We start from the raw sequence: 16,612 nt of genomic DNA on the forward strand, positions 1-16,612 counted from the left end.
AAAGTGTTGACCAATCAGCCATTTAATAAACAGATATAACTCTACTTACTGTCTATCAAAAGACCTTGGATAGTCTGCAAACAGAGAGCATTGATAATTATTGAGCAATTCCTTACTGTCCGAGGAACGAGAAGATAACCTTAATCTTTGAGTAGATACCCAATTTTTTTTGTTTTTTTTTTTTTCAACAATATCATACTTAGCTAGTGACATTGGTCAGGCAGGTGAGGTCTCTCGTGCTTCTTGTCAAGTCGCGTCGTCAGCACTTGTTGTTGGCGTTCTGTAATAAAGATTGATCGGCTACGCATAAATACTGTATAAAGGGTATTGAGTGGCCACATGTCAACAGTTTACAAACAATATACAAAATGGCCATTCGATAATCATAAAGTCCGGTGTTTCCTCGTCGCCACACATGTCTGGACATCGGAGCCAACATGGATGGATGGCATAATAAATAAAACACAAAAAATACATCCGGGTGGCAAAGGCAAAAAGGCAAAAAACGTGACCCCAAATTGGAATCCTCCAGAAATTTTTTCTTTTCTTCTATTTAATTGGAATAACTCCTTGTTGTTTGTTGATCACCAAATAGGAAGATCCACCAAGTGATAACCAAATAACAATAACAACAACAATAATAATAATAGAAAATGCCTAGATCATCCGGTAGAAGACCAGCCGTTGCTGCCAGACCAGCCGCTAAATCCCCATCCACTACATCTTCCAGACAAGCTTCCACTGCTGCTTATCCTCAACAACACGCCCAGCAAGCTCCTCCTCCAGCCGCCACCGCCGCTCCAGCTCAAACCCAACAACAACCAGGTATGTTTGCCCAAATGGCCACTACTGCTGCTGGTGTTGCCGTCGGTTCCGCCGTTGGTCACACCATTGGTGCTGGGATCACCTCAATGTTTGGTGGCTCCTCTTCTTCTGCTCCTGCCCCAGTTGATCAAGCCCAAGCTGCCCCAGCTCAACAAGAACAAGCTAAGGCTTGTGACATGGACGCCAGAAACTTCACTAGATGTTTGGACGACAACAGCGGTAACATGCAAATCTGTGACTGGTACTTGCAACAATTGAAGTCTTGTCAAGAAGCTGCTCGTCAATACTAAACCATGATATAACTAATTTGAACATATTCCAATTGCAAAAAGAATGAAAAAATCTAAAACAATTAAAAAAAGACGAATGAAAAAAACAAAAAATTCAAAAAGTCGTGTATGAATAATCGATATATTTTTGGTCTTGTACATAAGTTTAATCATGAATGAGAAAGTTAATGATAAAGTTACATATTTTGAAAGCTTCGTAAGTGAATTGGCGATGCTGAGCTACGGTGTAAATAGTATCAATATATACCATATTGATATATAATACTAATAATATACAAGAGATGTTCCCATCCAATGGAATTAATTATAACCGCACCGCAGTGAATTTTTTACCGAAGAACAAAAATTTGGAGAATCAACAATAACTCACACCTTTTTACTCTCAACCTGGATGATAACTTCCTCTGTATCACTCTTTTTTTTTTAAGTTCTTCAGACTAATCTTTTGGGCATCCACTCCCATCTAAACTCATTTTTGTCATTCCCTTCAGTTCACTTTTTTTAATTATTCTTCTTTTTTTTTTTTTTTTTCACATAAAATTCTAGAAGAAACAGAAATCCAGCTTCATATATATAATGGATCCATATCTTGTCTCATTAATAGTACGTTGCTCTACGATAACTTTCCAATATTCACTTCATCATCTTACTAATCTTTCTACTCTAGAGTGGTGGTTGTGCTGGTACTGCCACAGATTTGGCATTCTTCCCAATAGACACCATAAAAACTCGTCTTCAGGCGAAAGGTGGTTTCTTCACCAACGGGGGATGGAAAGGGATTTATCGAGGTCTTGGAAGTGCCATTGTCGCCTCAGCACCATCAGCGTCGTTATTTTTCATCACTTATGACGGGCTCAAACGTAACTTGAATCCAATAATCTCTGAACATACCAACGGTAATGAGGGTCTTGCCAACATTTTGACCCATCTGATTGCTGCGTCTGCTGGGGAAGTTGCTGCTTGTTCCGTCCGTGTACCAGCAGAAGTCATTAAACAGCGCACCCAGGCATCACATTTCTCATCATCCTGGCACTCGCTAAAACATATTATCACCAACCAATCGGGTGAAGGGGTCTTCAAAGGTTTGTACCGTGGCTGGGGGGTTACAATCTTCAGAGAAATCCCATTCACAGTGATCCAATTCCCGCTATATGAGTACATGAAGCTTCGCTGGGCAAGAAGCGAGAATAAGCAAAGGTTGAGCTCATGGCAGAGCTCGATTTGTGGGTCGATTGCCGGTGGGTTTGCTGCGGCGGTCACCACCCCATTGGATGTCATCAAGACAAGAATTATGTTACACGAATCTAAAGTTAGTGTGATGGAAATCACCAAGAGCGTCATCCAAGATGATGGGATCAAAGGTTTCTTTAGAGGCATTGGTCCTAGAACCATGTGGATTAGTGCAGGAGGAGCGATTTTCTTGGGAGTTTACGAGCTTGTGAGCGGGAATTTGAATGGCCAATCTGCAAATAAATTGGAGTGATATATACCTCTTAGATTATTAGTTAAATTGCAAATATTGATAGAATGACTATTTCCTATTTAATGAATTGTAAAAGTTTTTTGTTTTTTTTTCTTGTTTTTGAAGACAACATATTTTTTTTTCTAATAAATATGACTGGAAAGAGTTTTTCCAACGTATACCAAGATGATGTGTGCCCAGTGAAATCACCGTAGTGCCAAATGTTATGGGATGATAACATCGAGAATGTCCATTGCAACGTTGCCTGTCAGCAGATACCCTAGCCACTCACACCACAGGTATTTCGGCAATATGTATGTATGTATGTAAAGCTGTCGCCATATATAAAGAGATGTTGATCCGAGAACGGTGTAATTGATAAGCGATTGGTAATCGGGGTATGTGCCTAATCGCACCTCACCTCACGGAAGAACGCATGGCAATTTCCCGGTGACCAACACTTCTCGTTCACTTGATTATCTCTAGAGATCCCACGATGTTATCTCTTGTGTTATCTTTCTTTCTTTGTTTTTAAGATGCTGGAGGACGCAATATTGGCGAAGGTTGACAGAATACACCACGCTCAGAAGAAATATAACATCTTCATCTCCACCAGGCCCGTCAATGATTTGCGTAACCAGATTCTCTCCAACATTGATGATGATAGACCGTTGACTGGTACGCTTTGCGCTATCAAGGACAACATTGTCACCAAAAATGAAGCCACCACTTGCGCGTCAGCGATTCTCAAAGATTATCAGGCTTCTTTCAACGCAACAGTGGTAGAATTATTAGAAAATAACGGGTCAGTAATCATTGGTAAAGCCAATTTGGATGAGTTTGGCATGGGAGCCAATAACACCCACTCTTTCACGGGTCAGACCTTGAATCCCATGTATGATGATGAAAAGTCCAGTGAAACTTTGTTAGATAAGCACAAGTATGTTCCTGGCGGGTCTTCTGGTGGGTCAGCAGCAGCGGTAAGTGCCGAATTGTGTGATTTTGCCTTGGGTAGCGATACCGGGGGATCAGTCCGGTTACCAGCAGCTTATTGTGGAGTTTATGGGTTCAAACCGTCGTACGGTAGGATATCTAGATACGGAGTACTTCCTTATGCTGATTCATTGGATACTGTGGGTATTTTGGCGAGAAGTTTGAGAGTCACCAGGAAAGTCTACGATGTGTTGAACCAGAGCGATGTAAAAGATCCAAGCTCTATCTGTGATGAAGTGAGGTCGAAAATAAGTAAGACTGTTACAAGGCTTGCCAGAGTTGAGGATACAGAAAAAATAACTATCGGGATTTCCAAAGATTACTTAGCCAAAGGAGTCACTCCAGACATCCTTGTGACATTAGAATTAATTGCCTCCAAGTTGTTTGAATCAGGGTACACTATTGTCCCGGTAGATATCCCAAGTCTACCAATATCGATCCCTGCCTATTTTGCCACTGCCTATTCTGAAGCAGCCTCCAATTTATCTAGGTACGAGGGGGTAGAACGCGGGTATTCTAATATTGCCACCGATGGTTCGGAAGATTATAAATCATTCATTTCCAAAAATAAGCTCCAAGGGTTTGGCAATGAAGTCCAGAAAAGATTATTAATTGGAAATTACAATTTGAGCTCCGAAAAGTTCCGAGACAATTCTCGGAAGGCCCAAGCTATTAGAGACCGACTCCGAAATGAATTCAATTCAATCTTTAAAATGCCCAATGCTTTAACAGTCACGGATTTTGAAAATGCTGAGATCGACGCTATGTCTGTGGATTTCATCATTGCCCCGATTTCCACCACTAAAGCTCCAAAGTTGGAAGATCTTAATAATAAAAGGAACGTCGACCCTATAAGTGCCTATGTCAACGATGCTTTTTTGATCCCATCTTCTTTGACTGGATTGCCTTCGATTTCTGTTCCATGGCATAGTAGTGGCAGTGAATACCCTACAGGATTGCAAATCATTGGGCAATATGGAGACGATCAAAGGGTTTTGGATTTCGCCGAGAAAGTTGGAGAATTGAATACATTCTGATTATTCAGCTTTTTTTTTTTTTTTTCATGATTATTATTCTTATTCATTTTATAGTATAGACCCTGAGCTATAGAGACATAAATACACTTCATTGAGTTTTACAATAAAGGGGAGATAAATCATGAACTTGTAATATTGAGGCCCCCGACAGGGTGACCTGCATCACGATAAAATGTAAAAAAAAAACAACATGTAAACAATAGCTGTAGCCATAGTTTTTTTATCACCATATCGATAAACTAAGGACATATCCCCTTATATTTTAACGACTCGCGTAGTCACTAGACCCAAAAGATGTCTGACGTCTTCTATGATGAGTACTTGAAGATATACAAAGCCCTGCAGATCCCCATCCTTCATCCGGAATCTTTTCAACGTCAACACGCGACACGCAAAAACAGAACGCCAAACTATTATTCCCAGCTTAAGACCATCATCTCACGAATCGCCTGGGATATCTACAAAGAGTCTCTTTACAGCGGTACTAATGGAATTTCTAAAGTATCGGGTGTCTTGATAACCAAAGCGTTACAGTCGAAAGCGATAGGGCCACCACGAAGAAGCATCTCCAACGAAAAAGCCCTAACACCACGGTATATTAAGTCCCATACCCTGATACTATTTAAACAAGAGACTTTACTTGACAAGCAACAGAACAGTTACGTTTTAAGCTACATATTAGTGAAATTTCCTAGAGAACTCAACTTGAAACGGCAAATCATTGTTTTTGCCCAGTCGACAGACAATAGTGATCGGAAACCCTTTGATACCTTGATTCTTCTTCGAACTTCAGTACCGAAACTCACCCATACTTTCCTAAAATGGTGTGAGCTCAAGCTTGGTGCTAGTGTGATGTTGCAACCATGGCTACCGACCCAGGAATTTCTATTGAGAACCGTGGATTTGGTGTTCAATCATCATTTTTCAAGCAATATTGCTGGATCATCTCTTGAAGATGCATTACAACGACTACAAAGGTTTGGCGATTTGGTGATAGAGTTCAATATATTAACGAAATTGAATGCATTAAGTAGCACGAAGATCCACGTCGCTAATGAGGATCTAAAACAATATGTGCATCTGATTATCAAGAGGAAGCAAAATAAGCAGAATGATGATGGTGGTGATGGTGGTGATGATGATGATACTGATGTTTTTGGGTTTATTGATATAACGGATATATTATTTTCGCATTTCTATGCTTCAACAACAATTGATTTCCGCTCCTTGAGGATATCTAAACTCAGGATCAGTAACAACCTTATCTTTTCCATGGACAGCGCTGGAGCAAAAATACAATTTTATAGTGGGGGTTTGGATATTTCCAGATCAAGCAGTCATAGCAAAACCAGCAAATTTCCATTGAATATTAGCGATTATATTTTCGAAATCTATAAAACACTTTAGCTAACGATTTCGCGGGCTAATTTTGATTTTTGAAGATCATCTCCTCTCTAGTTATTGTGTAACATGATGATTGACTATATTCTCGTCAGATCTAATGTGATTATGAAAGATTCAGAATGTGAGTCCCATTGAAAAAAATTAAACCACCCCATTTTATCAGGCTTCAATATCGTTTGATATCTAACAATCTGCACCAAATGATATTCCATCATTAGGAAGACAAGGAGCTTTGCTTTTTTTTGTGTTACTATTATTATTATTATTTTAGTGCACTATGCTTCTATACCTAGCTATAAGGGGTTATCTTCCATCATTACAAACCACCAAACATAATTTGAAAATTCAAGCCAAAACAAGGGATGCATTAGACCATTGGGATTTTCAAGGACGGAAGAAAGGTGTTCTAGATGGGGGAGATCAGGGCAAAACCACTTTTGGCAGATTCTGCGGAAGGATCAGGACACGCTTCTTTGAACAGGTCATGATAGGAATCCAAGACTATAGTTATCGAAGATCGCACAGTATCTTGTGGATGGGGATGGAAAATTACTGGAGAAGCATCAATCGCAACCATGGTTATTTTTTCGGTCTAATATTTTCTTGAATCTTCGCTTCTATTTAGGTTGGTGCTCATAAAATCCCAAGAGGAATGAAATTGTCAATTTATTTCTTGAAGATTTGGGAAACAGAATATGGATGGGTATGGGCTCTCCCTCCCTGTTGCATCGTTGTCACCACATGGATACGCGTAATTACATAATTTCGCCTCCAGGGCAAAAGAAAACATAAAAGCAAAAAGGGAATCAGGAATTTGGCTTCTCTAAATATAATGGAAATTGGACAAATGAATTAATCCTTATGGACCATGTGGTCCTGGTGGTTGGTGGTGATGGAACAAATCTCTTTGTTCAACATCTGTCGATTGGAATATCTATTGGAGCAGCGACTGCAGCAGAGGCAAAAAAAAAAAAAAAGTATGGAGGAAATAATGGTGACTGGAAACTTCATATCCTAATATATTCTGCTTTGCAACTGGAGTATAACGAAGAAAAGAGTGATGAATGTCATTGAAATTTTTGATTCTTCATTGGCCTTTATATAGAGGGTTCTTTTCATCGCATTAACCATTATAACCATTGAATATTTGTGTGTAGTGACAAAGGCCTCAAAATCCAAAAAGACTTTTCTCTTGTAATCTAAGTGATCTGATAAATGGAGAGCTAAATTTTGACACACGTTCTTGATACCAAAATAAATCTGGATGAGGAATTCCTCATTTTCCAAATATGTTCCATCTTTAACCTCGTTGCTTTCTTTCGCACTATACAATTGATCAATTATACATATAATAGGGGTATGTGCATCTATTGTAATATTACATATATGTGAAATGACCTCTTACTAAAAGTTGAGTCGACCAGATTTGGTTTCCCCAGAGCATTGGAGATTTTCCGAAAGCTCCTACGTGGCGAAGCCGTGAATTCTGATGTACTAAGGCGGCGTTTGTTACTCGAGGAAGCATGACACGCTGTTTCTAATCTATCTAGTCCATTAGTTAATATAATAAGTAAGTGTTTGAGAAATATGGAAGCTTCCCTATTATATTGTCGCGGGAGTTCTCAAGAGCATCCGGACTGTTTTTTTTTTTTTTTTTTCACTGCTCATTTATGTTTCGTAGATATGCAGAGCAAAAGACGTAATATATGAGAGCAAAAAGACGTATATGATACAGACAACCAAAATTGAAGGGGAGGGAATATCCCCCTCTCCTCTCCTCCCCCACACGGTAATGATGATAATAATCTTTAGTGTTAATAATAATAATCATGTATGCTGGCGGGAGGGCCCCCAGGCTTTCTGATTACGTAATTGATTATATGTATATACTACGCGCACTCGCACTGGCGTAAACAAATCGGTGGTGAAATCAAACAACATCTTCATATACTATTCTACCGTAAGTGAGATCCAACGACACCAACACTCTAGCATGTCTGATTTCTGGAGTGAAAACAAAGGTACTTTCAAGAAGGTTGGTATTGCAACCATCAAAGGGACAGCTAAGGGCACGGTATTCTTGACAAAGACCGGTTACAAAGCGGTGCAGAATGCTAGAGGCAAAGAAGGTGTGAACCAAGAGAACAATAAAAAGGAAGGCGAGGATGAGGCCACAGAGGGATCAAATGCTTCCTCTACCTCTTACGGTTATAGGCCACCACCAACCAGAAGTTACACTACACCAACATCGTTTGCCTCGCCTCCTACCCATCACTCAATCTCGGGGGGTTCTGTCACGAATCAACCTCAGGCTCAACAACCAACTTATGCTTCCTCTGTAGCATATCAGGCAACTCCAATACAAACAACTATATCATCGCAAGCTGCACCAATTTCTCAAGGCTCAGTTACTCAGCCTGGTTATCATCATTATCAGCAACAACAACAACAACAACACTATAATTTCGAGGCTTCCAGCGATGAAGTCACCAGGCCTACCAATTTATTGGCACAATTCAGATCATCGACTAGTCTGGTGCCGAAAATCAATAGCTTTTCAAGCGTTTCTCCACTGTCTCAACCACAATCTATTTCAAACACGGTCAGTGATTTCGGGTACCAAAGAGCTGCAGTGCCTTTGCCTCCTTCTCAATCTCAACCGGTTGCCATACCGGTCGCAGCCATTCCCCCACCTACTATGAAGAAGATTGACATCTCTGCATTGCCTCCTCCTCCAATACACAAAGATAGGGGCAAAAAAATTGACGTTGCACCAGAACCAAAAAATGCTACTTTGAATACCATTCAACAACAACCTGCCAGACCAACAGCACCACTCTCAACGGATACAAACCCTCCGAGCCCTGTGGTTCTCGAGGATCGTGCTTCACTACAAGCCAGGGAAACGACGGGAAGCGGTACTAACTTGCAAGCTACTACCAAGCCTCCTCCATCATTGCCTTCTCGTGTAATCCCCCCTCCTCCAGTATCAAGAGGCACTTCTTCTTCTTTTTCTTCTTTTTCTTCCTCAAATAATGCTTCCAAGGAAACCTCCCCTGTCCCACCAGCTTTAAAAAGACCAGTGGTTGATAATACCAAGGAGATCTTTGCGCCACCTCCAAGACCTCATGGTACCAAAAGCTCTGTGGCCAAAAGTCCAGAACCAAATATGCCTGTTACATCAACTACCGGCCCATCTTTGAGATTGCCTCCTTCTAGACCGACACCTCAAACCCCTGGAAACTCATCAACACCAACACCCGAACCTCAAAACTCGAGGAAAATGACGAGCCCTATTGCCTCCACCGAATCACTAAAGAAGTTTGCACCACCTCCTAGACCTTATAACTCCACTGCGCCTGTGGCGAAAAGTCAGAACGTGTTTGAAAAAGTTCGGCAGCAAAGGGAACAAGATGAAAAAGAACGTTTGAATAAATTGAAGAAAGCGGAGGAATATAACGAGTATTTGACAAATAAGCTTTATTCCGGAGAGAATCAGGCACAGGAAAGTGAAGAGGAGAAGGAATCTGAAAAGCGAGAAGTTCCTACACCTCCTCCCGTGGTACCTAAAACAGCGTTTCCGCCGCCACCTGTCAGAGCTTCTACTCTTAAAGACGGTGGTATAGAGGGCTGTGTAAAGCTCAAAGATCCAGAAGGAGTGCAGGAAAAGGAGAATAAACCATTTGAGTTCCATCGTAGAAGAACTTTTAAGAAAGTTGAAGAGGTTGTTGTGGATCCTATTCCGGTGTCAATTTCTGAAAGTAATAATGTATCAAATGAAATCCAGGCTGACGAGGAACTAAATGAAACCATAATTAAAAAACCTTTATCGAAACCAAAACCAAAACCAAAACCAAAACCAAAACCAATACCAATACCAAAGCCTAAGCCAAAACCTAATGCTACAATCTCAACATCTGGAGGCCAAAAGAAACCACCAGTACCAAGACCAAGAAATTTGGTAGCAGAAATTGAAACTAAGCCTAAGGTTGATGCACCAAGTGCTCCTAAGCCAAAGCCAGCAGTACCAGCCCCTAGGCGTAAACCGAAAGTCCCTGAAGTTCCTCCAAAGGCTCCTGAGGTGAAAGCGAAGCCAAAACCAGTTGTCAAGCCCAAACCAACGCATCTCTCTATGAAGAAGTCTGCTGCTGATACTGCTTCTTAAGAGATCGCCAAGTCTTTTGTGATTTACAGAATTTAGCATTTATTTTTGCGATTTCAAGAAGCAGAATCTCAAAATACAGAAATTATAGGTAGGATCTCGACTGGTCCCGTTTATACTATGGTGCAGCAGTTCTGTGTGATATCATACGCTGATGAAGTTGGATAAGTGAGATAAAAAAAAATTTCCTTTGGGTCTATTACTCTTGAATAGATAAGCATCTTATAATGAATATAATACAGCTAAACAACCCATCTTTAGCGTCGAAATGTATATAATCCAGTAAAAAAAAAGTTGGCATCGGTTGCCACCAAAATGATTTCTTTATAATATCATCAAAGAAGCTACGTATTTCATGCGAGCGATGTAGGCTTTAAGGTTTCGGATTTTCGCATATCATACTTAGATGACATCCTAGTACTGTTACAATTGTACCAACATCACTACTGGTAAGAAAACGTATACCCAAATAGGGTAGGTACAATTAGTTTATGAAACCCCCCCCCCCCCCCTCTCCCCAAAGTTAGCAATACATCACAAACAAATGTATGAAATGAATTATTGTTATTATAAAGGTATAAATCCTTATAATTGGTATTTATTCAAGTGTTTATTACTTGAGATCTGGTATGATGGTTCTCCTTTCCTAAACCAGACAGACCGCAATCACCCTGTATATAACCTCACTGTAGCACATAGGTCCTGGCTTAAAAGTACTTCGGAAATTTGTCATTTCAAGAGAGATGCTTTCAGAAATGCGGTTAAAGCATTATTAAGGAGCTTATAAAAAGCTTCTAGAGAAGAGGAAACTTGGACGGGTGGCAGTGGAGGTATAGAGAATCCCGAGTTATTATTGGATCTCTACCATCTATTTAAAGATAAAGAGGATGGAGGGACTTTGACAGAAACTATTGTAGAATTTCGAGCGAAGAGAAACGAAATTAATCAGCAAAAAATAAAAAAAAAAAAAGGGGCAACACAAGGAACGCAAATGACAGTATGAGAGAAGTATCGCAAACATTAGATTGCCATTTTGACGGAGGATCGAGTACGCCTGATTGATATCGGCGAACTGCTTCGTTAAGATCTCTGGATAGGGGACACCACCGGAATTTAATAGTGGCACGCATAATAGTCGTGTGTTGAATGCTGCTTCAAATGAGTCCCAAAATAATCGGTCAACTTTGCCTGCTGGAAATGCAAAAGACCAAAGAACATAAATCATTTTTTTTCGTCTGATAAGCTCGCAGATCAGTTCACTCTTTGAAAATATGAGACAGAAGTAAAGGTTTATCTAATATATATTAATTGCAAGCTTAAATAAAAATTATGTTTCTTCTTCTTCTTCTTCTTCTTCTTCTTCTTCTTCTTCTTCTTCTTCTTCTTCTTCTTCTTCTTCTTCTTCTTCTTCTTCCATTAGAATCTCATTGTCATCAGGATCTTGTCCAGGTATGTCTGAAGAGCAGAAGCTGCCTCATTGCACGTCGTAAGGACAATCAATTCTTTCCATGGATAAGTACTCCTCTAGGGAGTAGTTGGCGCTTTTTATTGCGGTCTTGAAATTAACGAACAAGATACTGATACTATAGAAAAGTCCTATGGGGGATAATTTTTCCCCATTTTTTGTTTTCAATTTAAAAAATGGAAAATTTGAATTGAATGCTGCGATTTCACATTCAACTTGAGTTCGCAAGGCGTTCAAGTCATAATTTTGTGTCTTCATTTTTTCTACACAAGATTCAACTTCATCATCTTCCAATTCTGGGAAAACCTTTGTAGGGTTACAAATTTCATACCGTAAGTAGGGGTTTTTTTAGTACAGAACTTCTAGGATACGCAGCAGCACCACCATCATAAAGACAACAGCCAGGGAAGGAATCAGAAAATCTCTTCTCCAATTTGGCTTTTCGGTAATGCTCAGAATCATGAGTACTACCAGCTGTTGGGCCTATAATGCCTAGAAGCATTCCATCGGTTCCAAGAATATATTGAAACTTCACACAGTAGGCCTTCTTGTACCTACTATAATAAACCTAGTCATTTTCGTTGGGTTCACAAATGTCCACCGTTGTAGCGTCGATGAAACCAATCAAAGTAGGATGGTAATTTTGGCCAGACAAGCTCTGCAAGTCATCAATTCTGCTTTTCGGCATTGTGTAACACCCAATCTTTAACAAGTACCAGTACTTGCGATAAATGTAATTGCATAATTTGATGACTGATGAGCATATAACTTCAGGCGAAAGACCAAGTAGCACCGAAATATCAGCAAGTCTGTAAGGTACAGCAAAACGCGATAGAAGGCATAGCAAGGCATTTAAGGGCGAGGTCCTAACTTTGAACTCTTTTACAAAACCTGAATCAATTTTCAATATATCCAACAAATAATAGATTTCAGCCTTAGTGAACCTGAAATGTAAAACAGCGAAACGGCTACTGTAAGAATCCAAGCTAAACTTGAAAGCTGGTCTGTTAGCACCATCATTACGATAAGCCACGCTTAATTCCTTTTCTTTTTCTCTTTCGGAGGCAATTTTTCTCCTTTTTGCGTCATTCAACACTTTTTCGAGAACACCCAGCCTATCGAGTATCTAGTTCATAAGCTCATCATCGAAACTTTCTATGGATTTCTCCACCAATTGAATTTGTAATTGGCGTAGCTGCTCTTGGTTCATTTCTGGTGTTTGTTAGTAGTCTAGCAGTTCTTTCGATACAGCTTTCATTCATGTTGAAAAGTTTCACAGGGGGATATCCGAGGGTATGTCATGCTTTTAAAACGTGATATGATTTCCTAGTTGTTTAACGCACAGTACTGTAGCAGTATGCATACTAATGCACATGTCTTATGACCAAGAAGCTCGTTCGCCTTCTCTAATGGTACTCGTGATGCCGTTTTCACTACAAAAACTGCCAGTAAGTAGTCCTGCTGGCCTATCTCTGATATGGTACCAGGGGGATCAGTTCTTATGAAGCTGCTTCTGAAGATGTCTCAAGTTCGTCGACAGTGATCATCTCTAGTTAATGGTAACATTCCGGCAATTGCATTGTCATTCAGTTGCGCTGTCTGTTTGCTTGCAACGGCAGAGAAATGGATTCGGTTTTTTCTTTGTAGCCCATCCATCCCATCATAGTGAACGCCCCTTTGCCTCTGATGGTATTCCTTTTTCTCAATCCGGAAAAGAGCTACCGAGTGCGGTGGTTGCGTTTTCAGCAGCGGATTCAACCAATCGCAGGCTGCCGTTGAAGCCGCAAGTACCACGTTACTATTCTGGTGCATGGATGTTATGGGTATATACGAGATATGATGTATGATATATGATACATTATATATTATATATTATATATTGTATTCTCTTATAAGGATTGTTTTCTTTCTTACTCTTCTGTTTTTCCGCGTAGCGTAGCAGTGCTTAAAAGTGGCATAAGTTATATCTATCCGGCGGTTCCCACACCCGAATCAAAAAAGTTATCCGAACGCGTTTTTCTCTTTGTGCCTCCTCGATTTAGCCGTTGAAAGATCAAAAAAAAATCTTTTTCTTTTTTTTTTTTTTGCTGATGAGATTTTTTACGCCAAAAAAAAAAAAAAAAAACATACACACACCCACCTATATAATTACTATATACATCAAATCTTATCGCTGGCATTCAATGTGTATTTATTGTTATCATCTGTTTTTTCTTTTCTGGTCATAAATTAAATTTATTAATAGTGTCTTATCCTTCTACTCATTGAAATTCTTGACTATTCCGCTCGTTTGTTTTAGTTTGTTTGTTTTGCCTCCGATTGTTTGCAGGTCTTGCCTTCCATTTTTCTAGAAAGCTCACCGTCATCAAAATAATGTCGTTCGTGGTCAGAAATTTCCAGAAATATTTTCTCTCTGAGAAACCAATCACCCCTCCGGGGATTGCCAGTGTTAGTGACCTCAATCTATCCTTTGATGTCAAGCAGTCTTTCCAGAAGTTGAAGAATTATGAATTCACAAAAACAGAGATTTTACATTATGGATTCTTATCTCTTGTTATTGTGTTTGCTTTTGTCATTGCTCCTGCCCCCTTCGTTTTAAAATTTCTTGCTGCTTGTTTATTCGTGTTGATTCTCTCAGTTCCTTTGACCAGCCAGTTTTTCCTTAACGCTTTGCCGATTTTGGCGTGGTTGGCACTTTTTTTTGTCACTGGAAAAATTCCTGCCGACGTCAGACCTCCTATTTCTGTGCAAACGTTGCCTGCCATAGAAACCATTTTTTACGGGGACAATTTATCCGATGTGTTGGCAACATACACTGCTTCGGTGTTGGATATTTTAGCTTGGGTGCCATATGGTTTGATTCATTTTGCTTTCCCTTTTGTGTTGGCCGGGCTTTTGTTTTTGTTTGGTCCACCGACTTGCTTGAGAGCTTACGCATTCGCCTTTGGTTACATGAATTTGTTTGGAGTCTTGGTACAAATCATGTTTCCTGCCGCTCCTCCTTGGTACAAAATTATTAATGGGTTGTCACCGGCTAATTACTCCATGGGTGGTTCCCCTGGTGGTTTAGCTCGGATCGACACTCTCTTAGGGGTGGATATGTACACTTCTACATTTACCAATGCCCCAGTTCCTTTTGGTGCTTTCCCTTCTTTACATTCTGGATGTGCCACCATGGAAACAATGTTCTTGAGCTATTTATTCCCAAAGTTTGCCATTGTGTGGTGGGGCTACACCATGTGGCTTTGGTGGTGTACCATGTATTTAACACATCATTATTTTATCGACTTGATTGCTGGGGCCTGTCTTACGTTTATGGTTTACACTTATACCAAATATAATCATTTGCCTGTCCTTGATACTAACAAGTTTTGTCGTTGGTCATATGCTGAAATTACAAAACCAGACATTCATTTGATAGATCCATTGTCTTCCAATACATATGAGCACTTGAACAGTAACATGGATGACCTTGAAAATAACTATGTTACCAGGGATAATCCTAATGAAGAATTTGAAATGAGCTCGCTTGTTTCTAGAAGCTCAGTATCTTCATCAAGACTTTCACTTAATTTGGCGTCTCCACGCTCCATGAATGCCAGAAATTCGGCAAACATTAATGGACCACCGATTCTCAATACCACTTTTGATGTCGATGCCATGGGTTCATCTGCTCCTCCAAGTGCAATTTCATCAATCTATGACCCAGCACAAACTAACGGTGGCTCTCCTAGTGTCTTGAGCTTTGGTACTTTAGGCACCTCACCAGCTACTTCAGTGTTTGATAGTACTGCACATGGTAGCAGAGGCAGAGGTGACGATGACAATGTTTCGATTACTTCATCTAAGACTTCCATTGATTTGAATTTTGACAGAGCCCACGCTCAAAATTTGTTCAAGAGCCCAGGAAAGAGAGATTAGGATTAGGAAGTCCCCAATAATTTCTTTTTCTATTCTTGACTCCAACCTCTTTTGTTTCACAAAGGATAGATTAGTTATTGCTAGCAGCTGTCTAGTATTTCTTGTCATGATGATTTATGGTTATGATTATGAGTAACATTTTTCTTTTTCTCTTTTTTGTCCCTGTTAATTCTCCTATTGTTATTATTATAGTGTGAGCACCATCAAGCTTACAGCAACTCATAGTTTTGGAAACGGAATTTAGTTGTGTTTCTTGTTGTTGATAGACTACTCTGACAGATACATCTTTCTGCTCCTAATATTTTAATCGTCCACTTGGCATTTCAAATTACCCCTAATAGTTTTCTATTTCTTTTGTTCTAACTTTTACTTCTTCATTTGCCTTTTCTAGTTAATTCTATCTACTCTTTTTAATGTTTTCTTATTATTTTGTTTTGTCTTGTTTCAATTATGCATTGATTTTTTTTTGTTTTTTTTTTTTTTTTTACTTTATGATACAGTATAACAATAATATTGCCTATGTTAATATCCATCTTTCCATAATGCACGTTCTATCTTTATTTTTTATTTCCTTATTTGGTCACAAAATGTATTTGAGAAATTCAAGAAACCTAATATTGCAATGTGGTGAACTAAGGTCTAATAGGACGATGGAAACTATTGAGCAAATTATATTTAATTTGAAGAAAAAATAGGGCAGAATGAAAGAAGATTTTATTGCAGGGAAATCTGAGACATTTAAACTTGTTTTCCAACTTCAATTCATGTGAGTGCGGGAAATTACATCAATAAACTTGAAAAGGATAAGGTATTTTAGAAGAAGAAGAAAAAAGCAAAGAAGTATATTTGATTAAATTGAAAATAAAAGAGACTGATCAAAGAAGATGATGATGAGGGCAACAACTTTTTGGTGAAAAAAAAAAAAAAAAAATGCTTTTCCTCACGATTCAATCAATTTAGACTGGTTTGAAATGAAACGACTACACCAAAAGCTACTGCTTCCATACATTCTTTAAAGTCCGGCATTTTAAGCATTCTTTTTGGTGAGATCGC

General features: G+C 39.4%; 8 protein-coding genes across 8 annotated transcripts; 6 read left to right on the top strand and 2 right to left on the bottom strand. All coding sequences in view use genetic code 12, as the record gives it.

Moving 5' to 3' along the window:
- Positions 1-653: 653 nt before the first annotated feature.
- Positions 654-1,115, top strand: MIX17 (Mix17p; the record flags this gene model as incomplete). The annotated part of the gene is made up of 1 exon (XM_064994654.1): positions 654-1,115. The coding sequence occupies one exon, from the start codon at positions 654-656 to the stop codon at positions 1,113-1,115; it is 462 nt and encodes a 153-aa protein (XP_064850726.1).
- Positions 1,116-1,691: 576 nt separating this feature from the next.
- PET8 (Pet8p) lies at positions 1,692-2,598 on the top strand (the record flags this gene model as incomplete). Its single annotated transcript, XM_064994655.1, has 2 exons — positions 1,692-1,718; positions 1,783-2,598. The coding sequence occupies 2 exons, from the start codon at positions 1,692-1,694 to the stop codon at positions 2,596-2,598; spliced, it is 843 nt and encodes a 280-aa protein (XP_064850727.1).
- A 515-nt stretch (positions 2,599-3,113) lies between these two features.
- DASC09_010530 (uncharacterized protein) lies at positions 3,114-4,607 on the top strand (the record flags this gene model as incomplete). The annotated part of the gene is made up of 1 exon (XM_064994656.1): positions 3,114-4,607. One exon carries the CDS (start codon positions 3,114-3,116, stop codon positions 4,605-4,607), a length of 1,494 nt encoding a protein of 497 aa, XP_064850728.1.
- A 294-nt stretch (positions 4,608-4,901) lies between these two features.
- Positions 4,902-6,014, top strand: DASC09_010540 (uncharacterized protein; the record flags this gene model as incomplete). Its single annotated transcript, XM_064994657.1, has 1 exon — positions 4,902-6,014. The coding sequence occupies one exon, from the start codon at positions 4,902-4,904 to the stop codon at positions 6,012-6,014; it is 1,113 nt and encodes a 370-aa protein (XP_064850729.1).
- Positions 6,015-8,004: 1,990 nt separating this feature from the next.
- On the top strand, positions 8,005-10,176 carry AIM3 (Aim3p; the record flags this gene model as incomplete). The annotated part of the gene is made up of 1 exon (XM_064994658.1): positions 8,005-10,176. One exon carries the CDS (start codon positions 8,005-8,007, stop codon positions 10,174-10,176), a length of 2,172 nt encoding a protein of 723 aa, XP_064850730.1.
- Positions 10,177-11,647: 1,471 nt separating this feature from the next.
- Positions 11,648-11,896, bottom strand: DASC09_010560 (uncharacterized protein; the record flags this gene model as incomplete). Its single annotated transcript, XM_064994659.1, has 1 exon — positions 11,648-11,896. The coding sequence occupies one exon, from the start codon at positions 11,894-11,896 to the stop codon at positions 11,648-11,650; it is 249 nt and encodes an 82-aa protein (XP_064850731.1).
- Positions 11,897-12,206: 310 nt separating this feature from the next.
- Positions 12,207-13,450, bottom strand: DASC09_010570 (uncharacterized protein; the record flags this gene model as incomplete). Its single annotated transcript, XM_064994660.1, has 2 exons — positions 12,207-12,764; positions 13,430-13,450. 2 exons carry the CDS (start codon positions 13,448-13,450, stop codon positions 12,207-12,209), a joined length of 579 nt encoding a protein of 192 aa, XP_064850732.1.
- Positions 13,451-14,011: 561 nt separating this feature from the next.
- AUR1 (inositol phosphorylceramide synthase) lies at positions 14,012-15,559 on the top strand (the record flags this gene model as incomplete). Its single annotated transcript, XM_064994661.1, has 1 exon — positions 14,012-15,559. The coding sequence occupies one exon, from the start codon at positions 14,012-14,014 to the stop codon at positions 15,557-15,559; it is 1,548 nt and encodes a 515-aa protein (XP_064850733.1).
- Between the last annotated feature and the right edge of the window lie 1,053 nt (positions 15,560-16,612).

The sequence above is a fragment of the Saccharomycopsis crataegensis genome (genome assembly GCF_037102585.1).
Source record: "Saccharomycopsis crataegensis DNA, jcf7180000000073, whole genome shotgun sequence".
Classification (NCBI taxonomy): domain Eukaryota; kingdom Fungi; phylum Ascomycota; class Saccharomycetes; order Ascoideales; family Saccharomycopsidaceae; genus Saccharomycopsis; species Saccharomycopsis crataegensis.